The sequence below is a fragment of the Anopheles darlingi genome, chromosome 3 (genome assembly GCF_943734745.1).
Source record: "Anopheles darlingi chromosome 3, idAnoDarlMG_H_01, whole genome shotgun sequence".
Lineage (NCBI taxonomy): Eukaryota > Metazoa > Arthropoda > Insecta > Diptera > Culicidae > Anopheles > Anopheles darlingi.
In genome coordinates, this window is record NC_064875.1 from 5604453 (window position 1) to 5618673 (window position 14221).

Here is a 14221-nt window from a genome sequence, read left to right on the forward strand (position 1 = left end):
CCATTCGTGATTTGCGCCAATCTCCTTTAAATGCATAAAGTGATGCGAGTCACATAATATTGATTTCGGCTAAAGCCAAACTACATTTTATTGTGTAGTGGGAGAACAATATAGGCCACACAGATTCTCCCAGTGACGAGTTCCAGTTGATAAAATCGTATTTAGAGGCGGCACAGGTGAAAGGGTGCCGACACGTGGCCCAATCCGACTGCTAACGTGCTTCCAATTGATATTCGGCTCACGTTCCAAGCTCCTCGTTACGCACAACGATTTGTTCCAATAAATCATACCATCATCAGGTTAAATGCGCACATCGATCGATCCCGGTTCCTGCTGATTTCAACGAAATACATAATCCCCTTCTTTCCACCTGCTGCCCTTCACCAAAAACATAAAAGTTTGAAGGGGATAAAGACAAATGAAATAAATTTTCGCATCTCAATCACTGAACATGGGTTTGAACATGTTTGGCATTTATCAGAAGTGCCCTTGAGACGAGTGGCCTGAACGTCTGGCAGCTAGAAGACTCTTGTAACTAGTTGGACGATTGGTTGACGATTAAATAAAAAAAAGAATCGTCCTGGGTGCACAAAAGTCTGAGAATGAGTTGACATAGATGGGGTGAGGGAGTCAATAAAGCATAGCATATTTCAAATAACTCACTGTCGCATCGATCTGCGGAATGCCTGAAGAAAAACTACGAACGAAGTACGACCGTTCAAGTGATTTCATCGTTAGAAGGGATTCCTTCCCAACCAGCTGCAAACGAGCAACGAAGCTAATCTGGTTCGTCACACCATTTCCATAAAGGAATCTTGCAGAACCAACCGACGAGCAACGTGGCTCGTCAAGATATTCCGATAAACCATTCCATACTACGTTCCGCATACACTAATGAGGGCATGTGGTGAACTGTTCGCTTGCTTGTTAAACCAACGTTCTTGGCCACGCTGCTTACATGGCCAAGAATGCCCAGCAGACTGGAAAATGGTCTCCGTCGTCAATATAAGCCAAGATTTCCCGTTCGTTAGCGAATGCGGACAAGGATTGTAATTTTTTCTATCATCCGTTTTATTTATGAACTAATTTTATTCTGGACCATACACTCTCGGTTCAGACAACCCAAGCGTGCTGGCCGCGGCTTTCATTGTGATCGAGTAACTTCAGGTTTGATTGGAGTATAATTAATTTTATTCAAATTACTATATCATTGACTAAACAGTTTGAGATAATTTCTCGTACTTTTTTTGTATGTAATAACCCCTGCCAACCCCTTACCTTCCCCCTGAGTCTAGGACTAAACTATCACTCCCTGATTGCCGGTACTACCTTCGTCCTGATTGAATGATTGAATGAAGTTCTAAAATCGTGCCATGACAAAATGCATTGAACTGCTAATGGATGAAGGTGATAATTATTTGTTTCGCATGTAATCCCGTCGCTTTTATTGGACTATCAAGCTCAGGTTTTTTGTCTGAGCTAGGGCTATGAAAATTTTAAAGTAGTAATTTTTTTGTAACAACAATCTAAGAAAAATAAAAAATCAAAGTTTAACAGAAAGCTACGAAAAATAATTTTCCTAGTTTTTGAATAACTTAAGTAATGGGAATGAAATATAATTTACATCCTATTCTGATACCTACAGAAGATACACACAAAGTTTGGTTCGAATCTGTTCAGCCGTTTCGGAGGAGTTTGGACACACAAAAAAACGTGACACGAGATTTGTATATACCGTCCGTACCGTATGTAGATAGTTTCCGTCTTTTCGCTTATCACACAATTTGTGTGTTCGAGAGATCCTGGTTCCTGTTCCTGTTGCTGGCAGCTTTGGGTAGAGACCGTCCGTGCCAAGAGCTGGCCCATGTTCGTATCGGTCGTTGCTCCGTTGTTTGGTTCGTTGTAATCATTGTGCGTGTTAGTTAATCGCTAAAGGAATATGGTTCTCTCCTTTCTCTCCGCAGCTGCAATCAAAGTCTTAAGATGATGATCATCACAGCGATTAAGGTGACGGCAATAACGAGGAAGTGTCTAGAGTAAACCACCACAGCCGATAGGAGCCCACGGTAGGGCTTGTTCCGCCAGCCCTAGTCCTTTTTGTGTTCGAAAAGGTCATCAAACACCTGATGAATCTGGTCGATCATATCGCTGCACGTCATGCTTCGTCCTTTCGCCTTGAACGCGTACTTGTTGCACGTCTTGGTGAGTGTACTGGCCGCGAAACAGGCCACCATCGCGGGGCTTATCTCCTGTTTCGATTCCAGCGCCCAGTAGTAGAAAGTGGCCAGTGCCCCGGCCAGCAGATCGCCCTGTCCTCCGCAGCGCCGTCCCGAGCCTCCCTGAGGGCATTCGTACTTTTCGCTGGTCAGCGAATCATAAATCCGATCGTTCAGTCCCTTCTCGATGACGGTCACGCCCGCTCCGAGTCGACCGAGTGACGCCATCGTCTGGTCACGGTCCTTGCCGAACAGCCGGCAAAACTCGATGGCATTCGGTGTCAGAATCACTCCGTAATAGTCCTTCACCAGCCCGATATCCTGTGTGATAAGAAACAGTCCGTCCGCATCGATGATGAGCGGTTTCTGTAGCTGCCGGCAAATCCGGATCAGCTCGGCCACCGTTTGCAGAATTAGCCGGTCCCGACCGAGTCCGGGGCCGATGACGAGAACGTGTAGCCGCTCCAGCCACGGTTCGATCTGGATGATGGCATTGTTCGAGTCCAGCAGCGGATGCACGATCAGCTCCGGGCTGTAGCCCTTAATGACCTGGGCGGCGGCCTGCGGACAGAAAACGTGCACGAGATCCGCCCCCACCTTCAACGCGCTGATCGCCGCAAAATACGGAGCTCCGGTGTACTCCAGAGAACCCCCGACGATGCCGATTCGCCCGGCCTGGCCTTTGTGGCGCTCCGTCTCCAGATGAGGCACCAGATTGCGGGCCCGCTCGAGCAGGGGCGACTTGTTTTCCGACGACATCCTGAGGCCACCGATTTTCAGCGTGGGTTGAGAAAAACTCTTGTTTTTGGTATTCCGCACAGCAGCGACGACAAACGAGGTGGCCCTACGGTTTGAAGAATGAACCATCCTTTTATTACCAAATGTCTCACCAACGCCGCCAACTCGCAATAATCGCCATTCTATTGGTTTTTCGGTGGGATTTGTTAACTTTTTAGCGTTAAAACTGGCTAACTACGCTTCCGAAAAAACACAAAAAAGGCTGAAGGAAAGTAATTTCAGCCTATGCCCGCAAACTGGTATAAACGGTTCCAGGAGTCGGCAGTTGCGAGAGACGAAACCCGCATCTGCCGACTCCCGGAACCGGAATGGATATAAACGCCGTAGAAAACTGAATAGTTGCGTTCTTTTTTACAGGGCCAAAAATCGACCGTTTTCGTTTAAACGCTGGAAAATAAAAAAAACTAGAAAATTTAATAAAACGTGGAAAATCATGACGATAATCATGCTTTTGACTATGTTTTAGGCTTTATTTTTTGTTACTAGCAGCTAAAACTTTACTAAAACTGCAGCTGTGCAGCCTCGCGTGTAACGTGTGTTCTTTTCGAAGACGAACGAATTGTGAACGAAATAGGTCATCTCTTCCCATCGGTCACCTCGCTTTGGTCAGATTCTCCCAATTCCCGCCCATCGCGCGCACCATCACCCCATCCGATAATCCGTAAAGCACGTATTTTGCCACTTTGGTGACGAACTTCACGCCGATGACAAACGTCTAGCATCGTCCCAGGAATGACTTCATTAAGATGTGCGGCATGGCAGCTGAAGCAGTTTGTGTTTACTAGCACATCGTAACTTGGAACATGCAAACGAATAAATAATAAAATTCCTACGTTCGTTCGTCTGTTCCATTTCAATGCTGACCGCCAATGAGTTCGAAGCAAATCGATACCCGGTCAATTCAGGAGCAGCATCGACCGGTTCCGCAATTACCTTCTCCTTTCGAAAAACATGTACCTTCACAGTTAATGAAACGGAGTCCAGCGTCACAAGTACTTTCACTACCGAATTCTATGCCCACCCTTCGGTATTGTTTGTTATCTTCTCGAACTCGTTCCGATTACGCGATAAATCGTTTATGGAGTGTTCCAGTACGAATGGGACAACAGCACAAGCGACCGGCTCTGTGCAACGCATTGTTGGCGACATATCGCGCTCCCACGTTTTTTTGGGGGTCCCTTCGTGGCGATTCAGAGAGACGCCGGATACCGCGTGAGGCGCGCTCGAGAGCGTGCGCGTGTTAGTCTTTATCATCATCTTACGCGACGCGGACGTACCATGCCGGAGGACCTGACGCGCTAGACCGTTTTTATCGGACATCACCATTCGCCGGTTGGAACGAGGGAAACCAAGTGATTAGAACGGCAATCGAGGAAGCCGGGTAGTGGTCGAGCAGAGGCGCGATGCGTGTGGCAAGGTTGATGCGCAACCTGAAACGGACCTCCCTGCGAAAGGTATGGTGATTGCACGAGGTGAAAATTCAAATTTTGACCCCAAAACGGGATGATAACGGGTTCTGTGCCGTGGAGTGTTCTTCGCACCGAAAACAAAATTTTTAGTGTTAAAATACGATTTTTAGTGGAATACAAACCCGTTTTCGAAGCATTCCGTGATAATCCAGATCGTTTTCCGTCGTTGGCTGGCCGGCGATGCTGCCATAAATCAAACCAAAGGGTACCGGCACGGACCGACCCCAAACGGAGCCAAAAGAATGCCCCAAAAGCATTCGACAGGAAGTTAACTGACCGGGACTGGGTTTTATCGCGAAAGCCCAGGAGAGAGAGAGAGAGAGAGAGAGAGAGAGAGAGAGAGAGAGAGAGAGAGAGAGAGAAGAGACCGAATGTGGAAGAGAATTTGTGAGAACGCATCGTCGAAGGAACGAGGAACCCCCTAATATCACGCACGGCCACAATCTGCCGCCAATAAAATCTGCTTTTTTGGGGGTCTTTTGTGTCGGTTTCTGCTCGTTCCTCAGGTGTTGGTGGTCGCGAAGATGCCCCTCTCCCTCCTACCGCGGCCTGACATTAATTAATTAATTCCGAGAACGCGTTCTCGCAAGGAAACGGCTCAAAAAACAAAGACACAGTGTTAGCAGATGAAGGAGCATCCTCGAACTGCAAGGTCGTATCGAAACTCGCGGCTCTAAGCGAAGATTCACTGGATGACGATCGCGAAGATCACGTTTGCTGTTTACTCAGCAATCAAAAGCGGTGCTTTACGCGCCGGTGACAATTGTTGCGTTGCCGAGTCACAGAGCCCATCGGTTTCTGTTGACGACAAATCTCTACACCGGTTGCTAAAGGAAGATGATTAATGGTCGCCATAAACCCAGCACGGAGGGGGAGAGTGGTAGCTGGTAATCATTTGAAATGGAATTACAATCATTCACCACGTAACACGCGACAATCATCGGTCTTCTGTGGGGGGGGGGGGGGGGGGAACGCACAAAACACACCCCAAAACCAGGGGCCCATTGCGTGGCGCAAAACAAAAACGGTCAAACGATGATAAAAGTGCTTGTTGTAATTAATAAAATCGGATCTTATCGCATGCCACGCAAAAGGGACCACTCGTAACTCCCTTTTTGTGGTGATGGAATTGCTTCCTGTCCTATCTACTAGTGACATGAGGCGTCAGACGGTCGCACTAGGGGCGGGCCCGGACCATTTGTTCAACGTGATGCAGAACCGGGGGAGGGCGACGCTTTGTTTAATCGCAAAACATGCTGATACCGGAGGCAGTTTAGTGCTGGTCTGCTGCTGCTGCTACTACTACCGAGTGCAACTCGAGAACTCTCCCATGGAGAACCAATATCTAGATGTGTACGCGCCGGAGATGAGTTCATGGCATCGCCGCTGCTCGTTGGGCATCGGGTCGTGCAAATGTCACGAACCACGATAAGCTCATCCTTCCTATTTTGAGCCCCCCGAGGCACGACCGCGAGAAGTGCATCGATAACCGCGAGCGGAGATATTAACATAAACAAGCCAACAAGCGGGTTGTCGGTTCACGGTTATTTAATGTTTATTCGCATGCAATGCCCGTGCGCCCGGTGGGCTCGTGGATGCTGTAGCGTTTGATAAGCATGTGTCGTTTTGTCGAGAGGAGTAGCAAAAATATCGTAAAGTTGATCTCATCGGAAGAGGACTACAGTTTGAATTTCAAAAGTACCATATCATCATCACGGTGGTTAAGTTTAGGCGAGCGAGTGGCACAGAACGTGTGCCACTTAGAGGACGTGACTGCATTACGGTATTGCCTCATTACTAGGCCTTTTTTCGACCATTTCTTTCCTAATCGCTTCATGTGCCACCTGGTACATGACGAACGGAGGCCCTCACACCGAAATATGTGTCAAGCTCTGTGTTTTTGACCGTCATTTGTTGAATCGTAATGCATCCAAAAAAACAGTAGAATTATAAAAAATATAGCTCCTTCTCGCCGTTAATGAGCAAATGCTAGTACCGAGCGAACAGCTTCGCGCTGAAAGGTCAGCCTAAAGTGCCGCTATAGTGTTATGCTGCGACATTCAGTTTAATGTGCTTGACTTCCGAGCAAATGGTCTGGCGCGTAATCATTTAACCAATTACCTCAACAGCCTCTCTCTCTCTCTCTCTCTCTCTTTAGTAGTCGTTGTGGAGCTTGAAAAAATAAAAAACAAATCTTACCAACTTCAGCTCCTGGGGGCTTTGCATTTAAGAACGTTCAAGCTGATTGCGGTCCAGCGCATGAGCATAATATCTCAATTCGGCTCATCCCCCTACCCCCGGGATACCTGCTGAGAGACTTACGCAGCAGAGCACATGCCGACGAACAGAACATGCGAAGAACCAGGAGAGAATGAATGGCAGAAGATGAACAAAAGTAGACACCATAATGGATGGTCTGTTCGTTCTGTTCGCGATCGATCGATTTTGTGATGATCAAAAAATCATGTTGACGTCGATGATCGGTGCGTCTTCCCCTGTCAATTAGTGACTTTTCTGTTCACCAAACCGGCCGGTCTGGCCGGTAACGGTGACGACAGGGCAGGAGATCAGCAACAGCTTCTGTTTGGGCTTCGTGTTCACATGCTGCTGCTGGTGCTACTGCTGTGCGGTGGATATGATAAGAGCAAAAAAAGTGAATCTGGAGTTGCTTTGTGAAGAAAAAAGGTGAGAGATCGTGACTCTAGGGGCAATTTTACCAAAAAAAAAACAGCTCAATGGTTCGCTTTTGTTGCGATCGCACTGACCTTCACCTCTTCCGAGGCCGAATTATGCTAAGCGCGAAAAGGGGGATTATGCGCGCGAGCGCGCGCACTTAATGAGGCAGCTACTCCATTCCCAGCCTACAAGAAGCTACTCAGCGTCTTTAATTAGCATCTTCTTTGTCTTTTCTTTCTTACTCTTTCCGGGCACAACAACGATAAAAGAAGATCCAACTCGGTGAGCTGATCGTGAAGCTGCTGTTCGTCGTCTGCTGTGGCATCATCACCGTGCTGCTGATCATACACAAGTACGAGAATTTGGATAACTTTAAGCGGACGCTCTACTACCGGTACAGCGACGATGGAGGGTTCTTCGCGGTGCCCCGTAACCTGAATGGCGAGAAGATCGATTGGCATAACTATGAGCTGATTGAACAGGAGGCAAACCGGGTTGGACCGGGTGAGCACGGGAAACCGTACCGGTTAACCGGTGCCGAGGAGAAAGCCCTCAACGACAAGCTGTTCAAGGAGAATGGCTACTCGGCCGTGGTCAGTGATATGATCGCGCTGAACCGCTCCGTACCGGACATTCGGCACATCAGGTATGATCTGCAAGGATCCAAATGCAAATACAATTAATGAAAAGATGCCCGTTTTTTTTTAGCTGCCGGACGAAAGCATATCTTCGCGAACTGCCGACCGTCAGCGTGATCGTGATCTTCTACAACGAACACTGGAGTGCACTACTGAGGACGGTGTACAGTGTCCTGAATCGATCACCGGCCTCGCTCCTGAAAGAGGTGATCCTCGTCAACGACCACAGTACCAAACCCTTTCTCTGGGCACCGTTGCGTGAGTTTGTGGAGTCAGAATTAGCTCCGAAGGTACGCTTGATCGATTTGCCAGAGCGATCCGGATTAATTCTGGCACGGATGGCCGGCGCTCGGGAGGCGCGTGGTGACGTACTGATCGTACTGGACTCGCACACGGAAGTGAACAACAACTGGCTTCCTCCGCTGTTAGGTGAGTGTTTAAGAGATCCAAATAACAATCCAACAGCCACTAACTACCATATCTGGCCCTCGAACAGAACCGATTGCAGAGGATTACCGGACCTGCGTGTGTCCGTTCATCGACGTGATCGCACACGATACGTTCCAGTACCGGGCGCAAGATGAGGGAAAGAGAGGAGCCTTCGATTGGAAGTTCTACTACAAACGATTACCGCTGCTACCGGGTGATCTGGATGATCCGACGAAACCCTTCAACAGTCCGGTGATGGCCGGTGGACTGTTTGCCATCAGTGCCAAGTTTTTCTGGGAGCTCGGTGGCTATGACGAGGGGCTGGACATCTGGGGTGGTGAGCAGTACGAGCTGAGCTTCAAGATCTGGCAATGTGGTGGCCGCCTGGTGGATGCACCTTGTTCACGCGTTGGCCACGTTTATCGGGGTTACGCACCGTTCGGGAATCCCCGTGGCGTGAACTTTGTCGTGCGGAACTTTAAACGAGTGGCCGAGGTGTGGATGGACGAGTACGCCAAGTTCCTGTACGAACGGAATCCATTGTTCGAGAAGACGGATCCCGGGGATCTGACAGCTCAGCGAGAACTTCGCGAACGATTGCAGTGCCGTCCGTTCAAGTGGTTCCTCGAGGAGATTGCTCCAGATTTGCTGATACGCTATCCGGTGCGTGAACCGCAGCCCTTCGCTTCCGGGCGGGTGCAGAGTGTGGCCGATCGGCGTCTCTGTCTGGATTCACTGAACCATCAGGCGAAGCAACCGATCGGACTGTACACGTGTGCCAGCAATCAGACACATCCGCAGAACAACCAGTTCTTTACGCTCTCGTTCCACCGGGACATCCGGGTGCGTAGCAACGACAAGTGTTTGGATGCGAGCCGGTTAAACGATGAGGTTATCCTGTTTAGCTGCCACGAATCGCAGGGCAATCAGATGTGGCGATACGACTACGTAAGTACGGAATTCTCGGGGAAGCAAAACAGCACCGGAATAATTGGCACTCCCTTCCAGGAATCAAAGCTGATTATCCATGGCAAGGAGCACAATGGTCGTTGTCTTGAGGCGGACATCGTTAAGCGGAAAGTGACCGTTGGTAGCTGTGATCGGAGCAATCCTGCGCAACGGTGGGACTGGGGCTACATTAACTTCATACACCTACAGAACTGGGATGTGTACGGTGCAAAGTTCATAAACTAACTTGATGTCTGTGTGAACACTAGTGAGCCCCAGTGCTTGTTTCGGATGATATGTTAAGTCAATATTGTTGTAAGATAGTGGTATTCTACTGTACGAGATGTAAAATATAGAGTAATGTTGGACTGAGATGGTTTTGAATAAATCTTTGTACAAAAGCTAGTTCGTTCGGCGCTTCGATTCCACTAACTTTACAACTTTTTTAACGAGTAGTTTTAACGAGTAGACGTTTTTCTGCCATACAGAAGGTTTTAAATCAGTATATTGAACCATTCGAAGTGCTTTCTGATGGAAAATCTAGCGAAAAACTGTGGATAAATTAATTTTCACAAATGCTGGCGAAACGGTCGATTCAAATGTAAATCATTTTGCATAACTTTAGGCGCAATATCGGCTAGCGAACCCGAGGTAGCGGTAGTGTGAACTAATATTTGAATCGACCGTTTTCGACCAAAGGCTGAAAAAAAATAGAAAATTAAATAAAATATGGAAAATCTTGACAAAAAACTTGCTTTTGACTATGTTTTGAGCTCTAGTTTGTGTCACTACCACGCTACCTATTGAAGCGGTGAACGGTAACGCGATGTTCTGTGTGCTGTCGGCTCGCTAGCCATCTCCACAATTGAATTTACTGCAACACTTTAATGTAAAGCTGCGAAGTAAGATGTGATATAAATACGATGCTTATATTTGCGTTTGGCAATTCAGTACACCGTTATCCTATTCGCTTTGCGACTTGAACACTTGAAAATAGCCGCCAAAACACACGAAGCTTTCTTTCCCCGTGTGCCGTATGGAAAACGCTAAGGGGCTCGCAAAACGCGGCATCTAAGCTCCCTCTATGCCGTCTGTTCGTCCCTTGCGGCTACGAAACCTCGTTGAATTGTTTGTTGTGGAGCGCTGCTTGCTGATGCTTTCTCCCAGCGCATGGTGCGCTGTTTAAGGAAAACGGTTTCCCACGGTGCTTCCCGCATGTCTGTGAAAGATGCTCACCGCAAACCGGAGCCCAAGGTGGTGGCGGTGCACCGATCGAGATTGGGCGCATCAACGATTCAATAGACGTCGTCACTGCCCTGCTAGACTCCCCCCCGAGGGCACGCAGGACAATATGCTGGAGTAGCAGCGAGCCGCGTGTGCGCGCGAGATCTGAGGAGAAATCGCGGCGCAAAACCACAACGACCTGATAATGAAGGTGACTGATTCGACCAAGTCCAAGTCCAAGCAGCTCGCTGCCACGCGTTACTCTTGTATAGCGAACACTCTGACGATGCTGGGTGCAAAAGAAAAGTCACAATTTTCTTGAGACATCCCACAGGGAGGTGCTGCAGCAAAAAAAAAAGAAGGTGCATCAACGGAGGATGCCGCGCAAAGCAGAGAAAGAAAAGTGCCCGTAGTGTAGGAAGTTCTTCCGCGTAATGAGGCGAAGCTGTTTTGTTGCATTGCATCACATCTCGGGACGGTCTCTGGCCGCAAATCGGCAGCATCGTCACCAGCATCGCCAAAAGGGAACGCAGCGAAGGAGGGAGCAACACAAGTATGGAGTAGTTTGTGTTGGAGGAAAGATGGCAAAAAGAAAATGGGAACGATCCCGTCTGCCAATCGAATCGATAGCGGGATGGTTCTGGAAGAGAAAAGTTTTCTCACACATCGACTTAAATAAGTGCATAAAATTACCGACAATCGACAACTGGACGGTCGGTCCACCGCATGGCATCCAACAAACCCGACGCCCGACGATCCACACGCACCGCACCACTACCGGGGAGGTCGGCTAGGAAATGTGATTTACCGCAATTTGCGGTGTGGAACAACCGCGAAGCGACCGCGATGGAGTTGGAATCGCATCGGAATGGTGAATTCTGAGGTGCGCCCTGACGTGGATTCCCCCCGGTACAGCGCACATCGTTTACCGGGGAACAGATCGGAGGATAGATCGACAAAGAAGGCGCAACGACGGAACACTTGCACGCCGTTGTGGACGAACTGGAGGGAACAATCTAGCGCATAAAGTGGCTGAGGAACAAATTGGTCAAAGGTTGAGGTAAGTAGTAGTGCGAGGAATTTCAATTACAGATTAGCTGGACTGCTTTGGTAAAATTTTAAAAGAAGATGCGACAAGTAATCGCTTTTTGAGGAGTTTAAGGAAGACTTACATTAATTTGGATTTTAATTCTTCTTTTAAAGTCATATTTAACTACAATAGTTCAAAAATGTTACGAAAGGACGGTAAAGTATGTCTACTAAAATGTATTTATGCAGCGTCCATCGTAGCTGATTTCAGTTACAAAAATCGATATTATTTATTTTTGTATTACTTTTTCGATGTACTTCTGTCGAGTTTGATTTATATTTTAAGGTTCTCAATTTTTGGTAGTATTTTGAGGTTGAAAAAAATCTAATAGAAAGAAATGCAAAGTAATGAACGATTTAGAACGCATTTTCTTTACTTTTCTTCAGCGCCGATTTGAGTGATCTTTTGTTTGAAAATGTTTGTGAATGGCCCGTTTACATGGTATTGAAAGTAAGATGGTAGTCAAATGCACTTTCCTATCGAAGAAATATGCACTCTAGCAGCACACAGCACAGTATCACTCCTCGTGGTGCTAAAGCTAACCATCAGTCTGCGATCGACGGCGACATTGCAGACAAAGTTTGGTTCCGACCAACACACCACAGCAGTAGCCACGATGTCTAACCGATCGCACAAATTTCCCATGTCCCTTCGCCGTCGCATCGATGCAATGGGGGAGAGCACTTCTAAGAAAAGTGTCCCCCCCGGAGAGCAGCATCCCAAAAGTGGACTCACGCGCGGGAATCAAGAATCTACCGGCCGCAGAGAGTGCCACCGGTGAAAGCAATCGACGACAACGATGACGACGAACAGGAATCCTCACCACAAGCCCGGGGGGCTAAACGTGAGCAGCATTTCCTTCGATTTCTTCCTTCCTGGGGATGGTGGCGAAGGCGGTATCACCTCTCTCTCTCCCCCCCCCCCCCCCCCCGCATGATCGACAATGATCCGTTTGCCGATAGTGCACTTGCTCGGTCATCGATCGCAACACGACATCTATCGATCGGCGGGACGGCGGGACTATTGCATTCCCCGTGAGGGCCCCAGGCACTGACCGATTTCTCTGGACGAAGACGAGAACACCACAAGACAACCTGGCGACACATTTCGTGATGCTGCCTTCTATGGTCGTCGGTCGGTGTTTCTCGTTGCGAGACGCAAACGTGGACTGGCCCGGGTGCCACAGCCGAGCGGTAGTGTCCACCGGAAGGGAGGGGAGTGACGTGCATTAAATAATTTAATAATGTTGCCCGGAATCGATATCGATTCCTATCGTCCGGGTAGCATGGAGGGAGAGATGCGTATTTTTCGAGGCCAACCTCGCGAGGCCGCCTCGTGGCCAACGAACATTCCCGGGGTCAGCCGGGCAGGAGCAACAGCAACAACAACAACCAGGAACTGACCTCGGGAGGACGCGAGGAACTGGAACCGGAATGTATAATTGTGTGTGCGACAAATGTGACCGATCGTCATCCGTGTCCGTGATCCGTGATACTCGTCGTATGACCGCCGACTACCGTTGCTCAGAATAATAATCAACCCCGACGACAGCGGCGGCCACACATTCCCGGCCGCCGTATTTCGCGTACGCCGCGAAACCCAGGACCGGTTGTCCTGGCCGGGGCCGGGAGTTTGAAATAAATCAAAAGTCGAAATCACGCGAAACTCTTCGCGTATCTTGCGATTCTCGGTAAAAGGGAGGGGGAGCCTGCGGGAAGGGCAGGCAAGTTCTTGATGTTGTGTTCTTGCGTTGTTGCTTGCTTCCACTCCATTGCCACTACCGAGCCATCATCGTTCCCATATTGTATCGTGCTACTCTTATGAAATATACTTTTCCACCTTTTGAGGGGTGGTTTGTGGTTTCTGGTTGTGGCGTGCGCGCGCCGCTCGATGCTGAGGTCCACGGCCACGCATTTAATGATGGGAAAAATTGTCCGACCGCCGGCCAGTACACGTCAGCACTTTAATGAGCAGCGGCAATTGAATGTAATTAATGATCGGGTACGAAAGGAGAACAGGTTGTGCGCGCCGTGAGTATGAAGGACGAAGGAATCCTTCTGTTTTTTTTTTGTGTTGCTCTTGTAGCAGGATGGGTTGAAACCGATATTGTGCGGACATGTTGGCGATGCGCGTTTCCATTTGCCTTTCGATCGATTGTAGTCCGCATGTTCAACGTGATTCCTCAACATATTACTTTGTATAATTTGGTTACCAGAGAAATGATCAAACGTTACACTGAACGTGCGGTTTGTCCAAAAGCTCGGTTACTTCGAAGACCACAGGAGGAGTCTGAGCTAATAGCTGCAAATTGTTTGACCAAAACACCGGCCACTCACCGGCACTTCCTTTGTCTATCTGAAAATGGGACCCCCCATGTTGGGTTAAGACCACCCAGGTGGCTGAGCTGCTGATGCACAAAACACGGTGCGTCTTGTGGCGCCTATTTCATAAATTCGGATTCATTATCTACTTCTTTGAATCCAGTGATAATGGATAGATTGGTCGTAGTGCTGCAAACGGGCAAAGCAAAGTGAGCGAGCTTGTTGCTGTTGACTGGATTCGTTAAGATATGATTCATGCATTGATCGGCCCCACGCGTGTAATTATCACATTTGATGCAATTTGCGACGTCGAAGATTGGAGATGCGACGCTGTGGGACAGCATAAAGCATGAAGGTGACTCGATGCGCCGTGTGAGGTCCTATTACTTAGCACAATTAACACAAAGTGTGT

General features: G+C 48.5%; 2 protein-coding genes across 3 annotated transcripts; one reads left to right on the forward strand and one right to left on the reverse strand.

The window, feature by feature from the left end:
- Positions 1–1150: 1150 nt before the first annotated feature.
- On the reverse strand, positions 1151–3224 carry LOC125956317 (ATP-dependent (S)-NAD(P)H-hydrate dehydratase). Its single transcript, XM_049688058.1, has one exon. It carries the CDS (start codon positions 3081–3083, stop codon positions 2088–2090), a length of 996 nt encoding a protein of 331 aa, XP_049544015.1. The 5' UTR covers positions 3084–3224; the 3' UTR covers positions 1151–2087.
- A 1048-nt stretch (positions 3225–4272) lies between these two features.
- Positions 4273–9542, forward strand: LOC125956285 (N-acetylgalactosaminyltransferase 6-like). 2 transcript variants are annotated; one of them, XM_049688007.1, is made up of 5 exons: positions 4273–4468; positions 7429–7805; positions 7868–8226; positions 8294–9174; positions 9235–9542. In XM_049688007.1, the coding sequence occupies exons 1-5, from the start codon at positions 4418–4420 to the stop codon at positions 9418–9420; spliced, it is 1854 nt and encodes a 617-aa protein (XP_049543964.1). In that variant the 5' UTR covers positions 4273–4417; the 3' UTR covers positions 9421–9542. The 2 variants fall into 2 exon arrangements, with proteins under 2 accessions (XP_049543964.1, XP_049543965.1); XM_049688008.1 differs by having other exon boundaries at positions 7432–7805.
- The last annotated feature ends 4679 nt before the right edge of the window (positions 9543–14221 follow it).

Bases quoted from the DNA above. Each gene is read 5' to 3' on its own strand.
- LOC125956317 (XM_049688058.1), bottom strand. From the start codon at position 3,083: ATGGTTCATTCTTCAAACCGTAGGGCCACCTCGTTTGTCGTCGCTGCT.
- LOC125956285 (XM_049688007.1), top strand. From the start codon at position 4,418: ATGCGTGTGGCAAGGTTGATGCGCAACCTGAAACGGACCTCCCTGCGA. The intron at 7,806-7,867 runs GTATGATCTGCA...GTTTTTTTTTAG, and splicing joins CCGGACATTCGGCACATCAG to CTGCCGGACGAAAGCATATC. The intron at 9,175-9,234 runs GTAAGTACGGAA...ACTCCCTTCCAG, and splicing joins AGATGTGGCGATACGACTAC to GAATCAAAGCTGATTATCCA.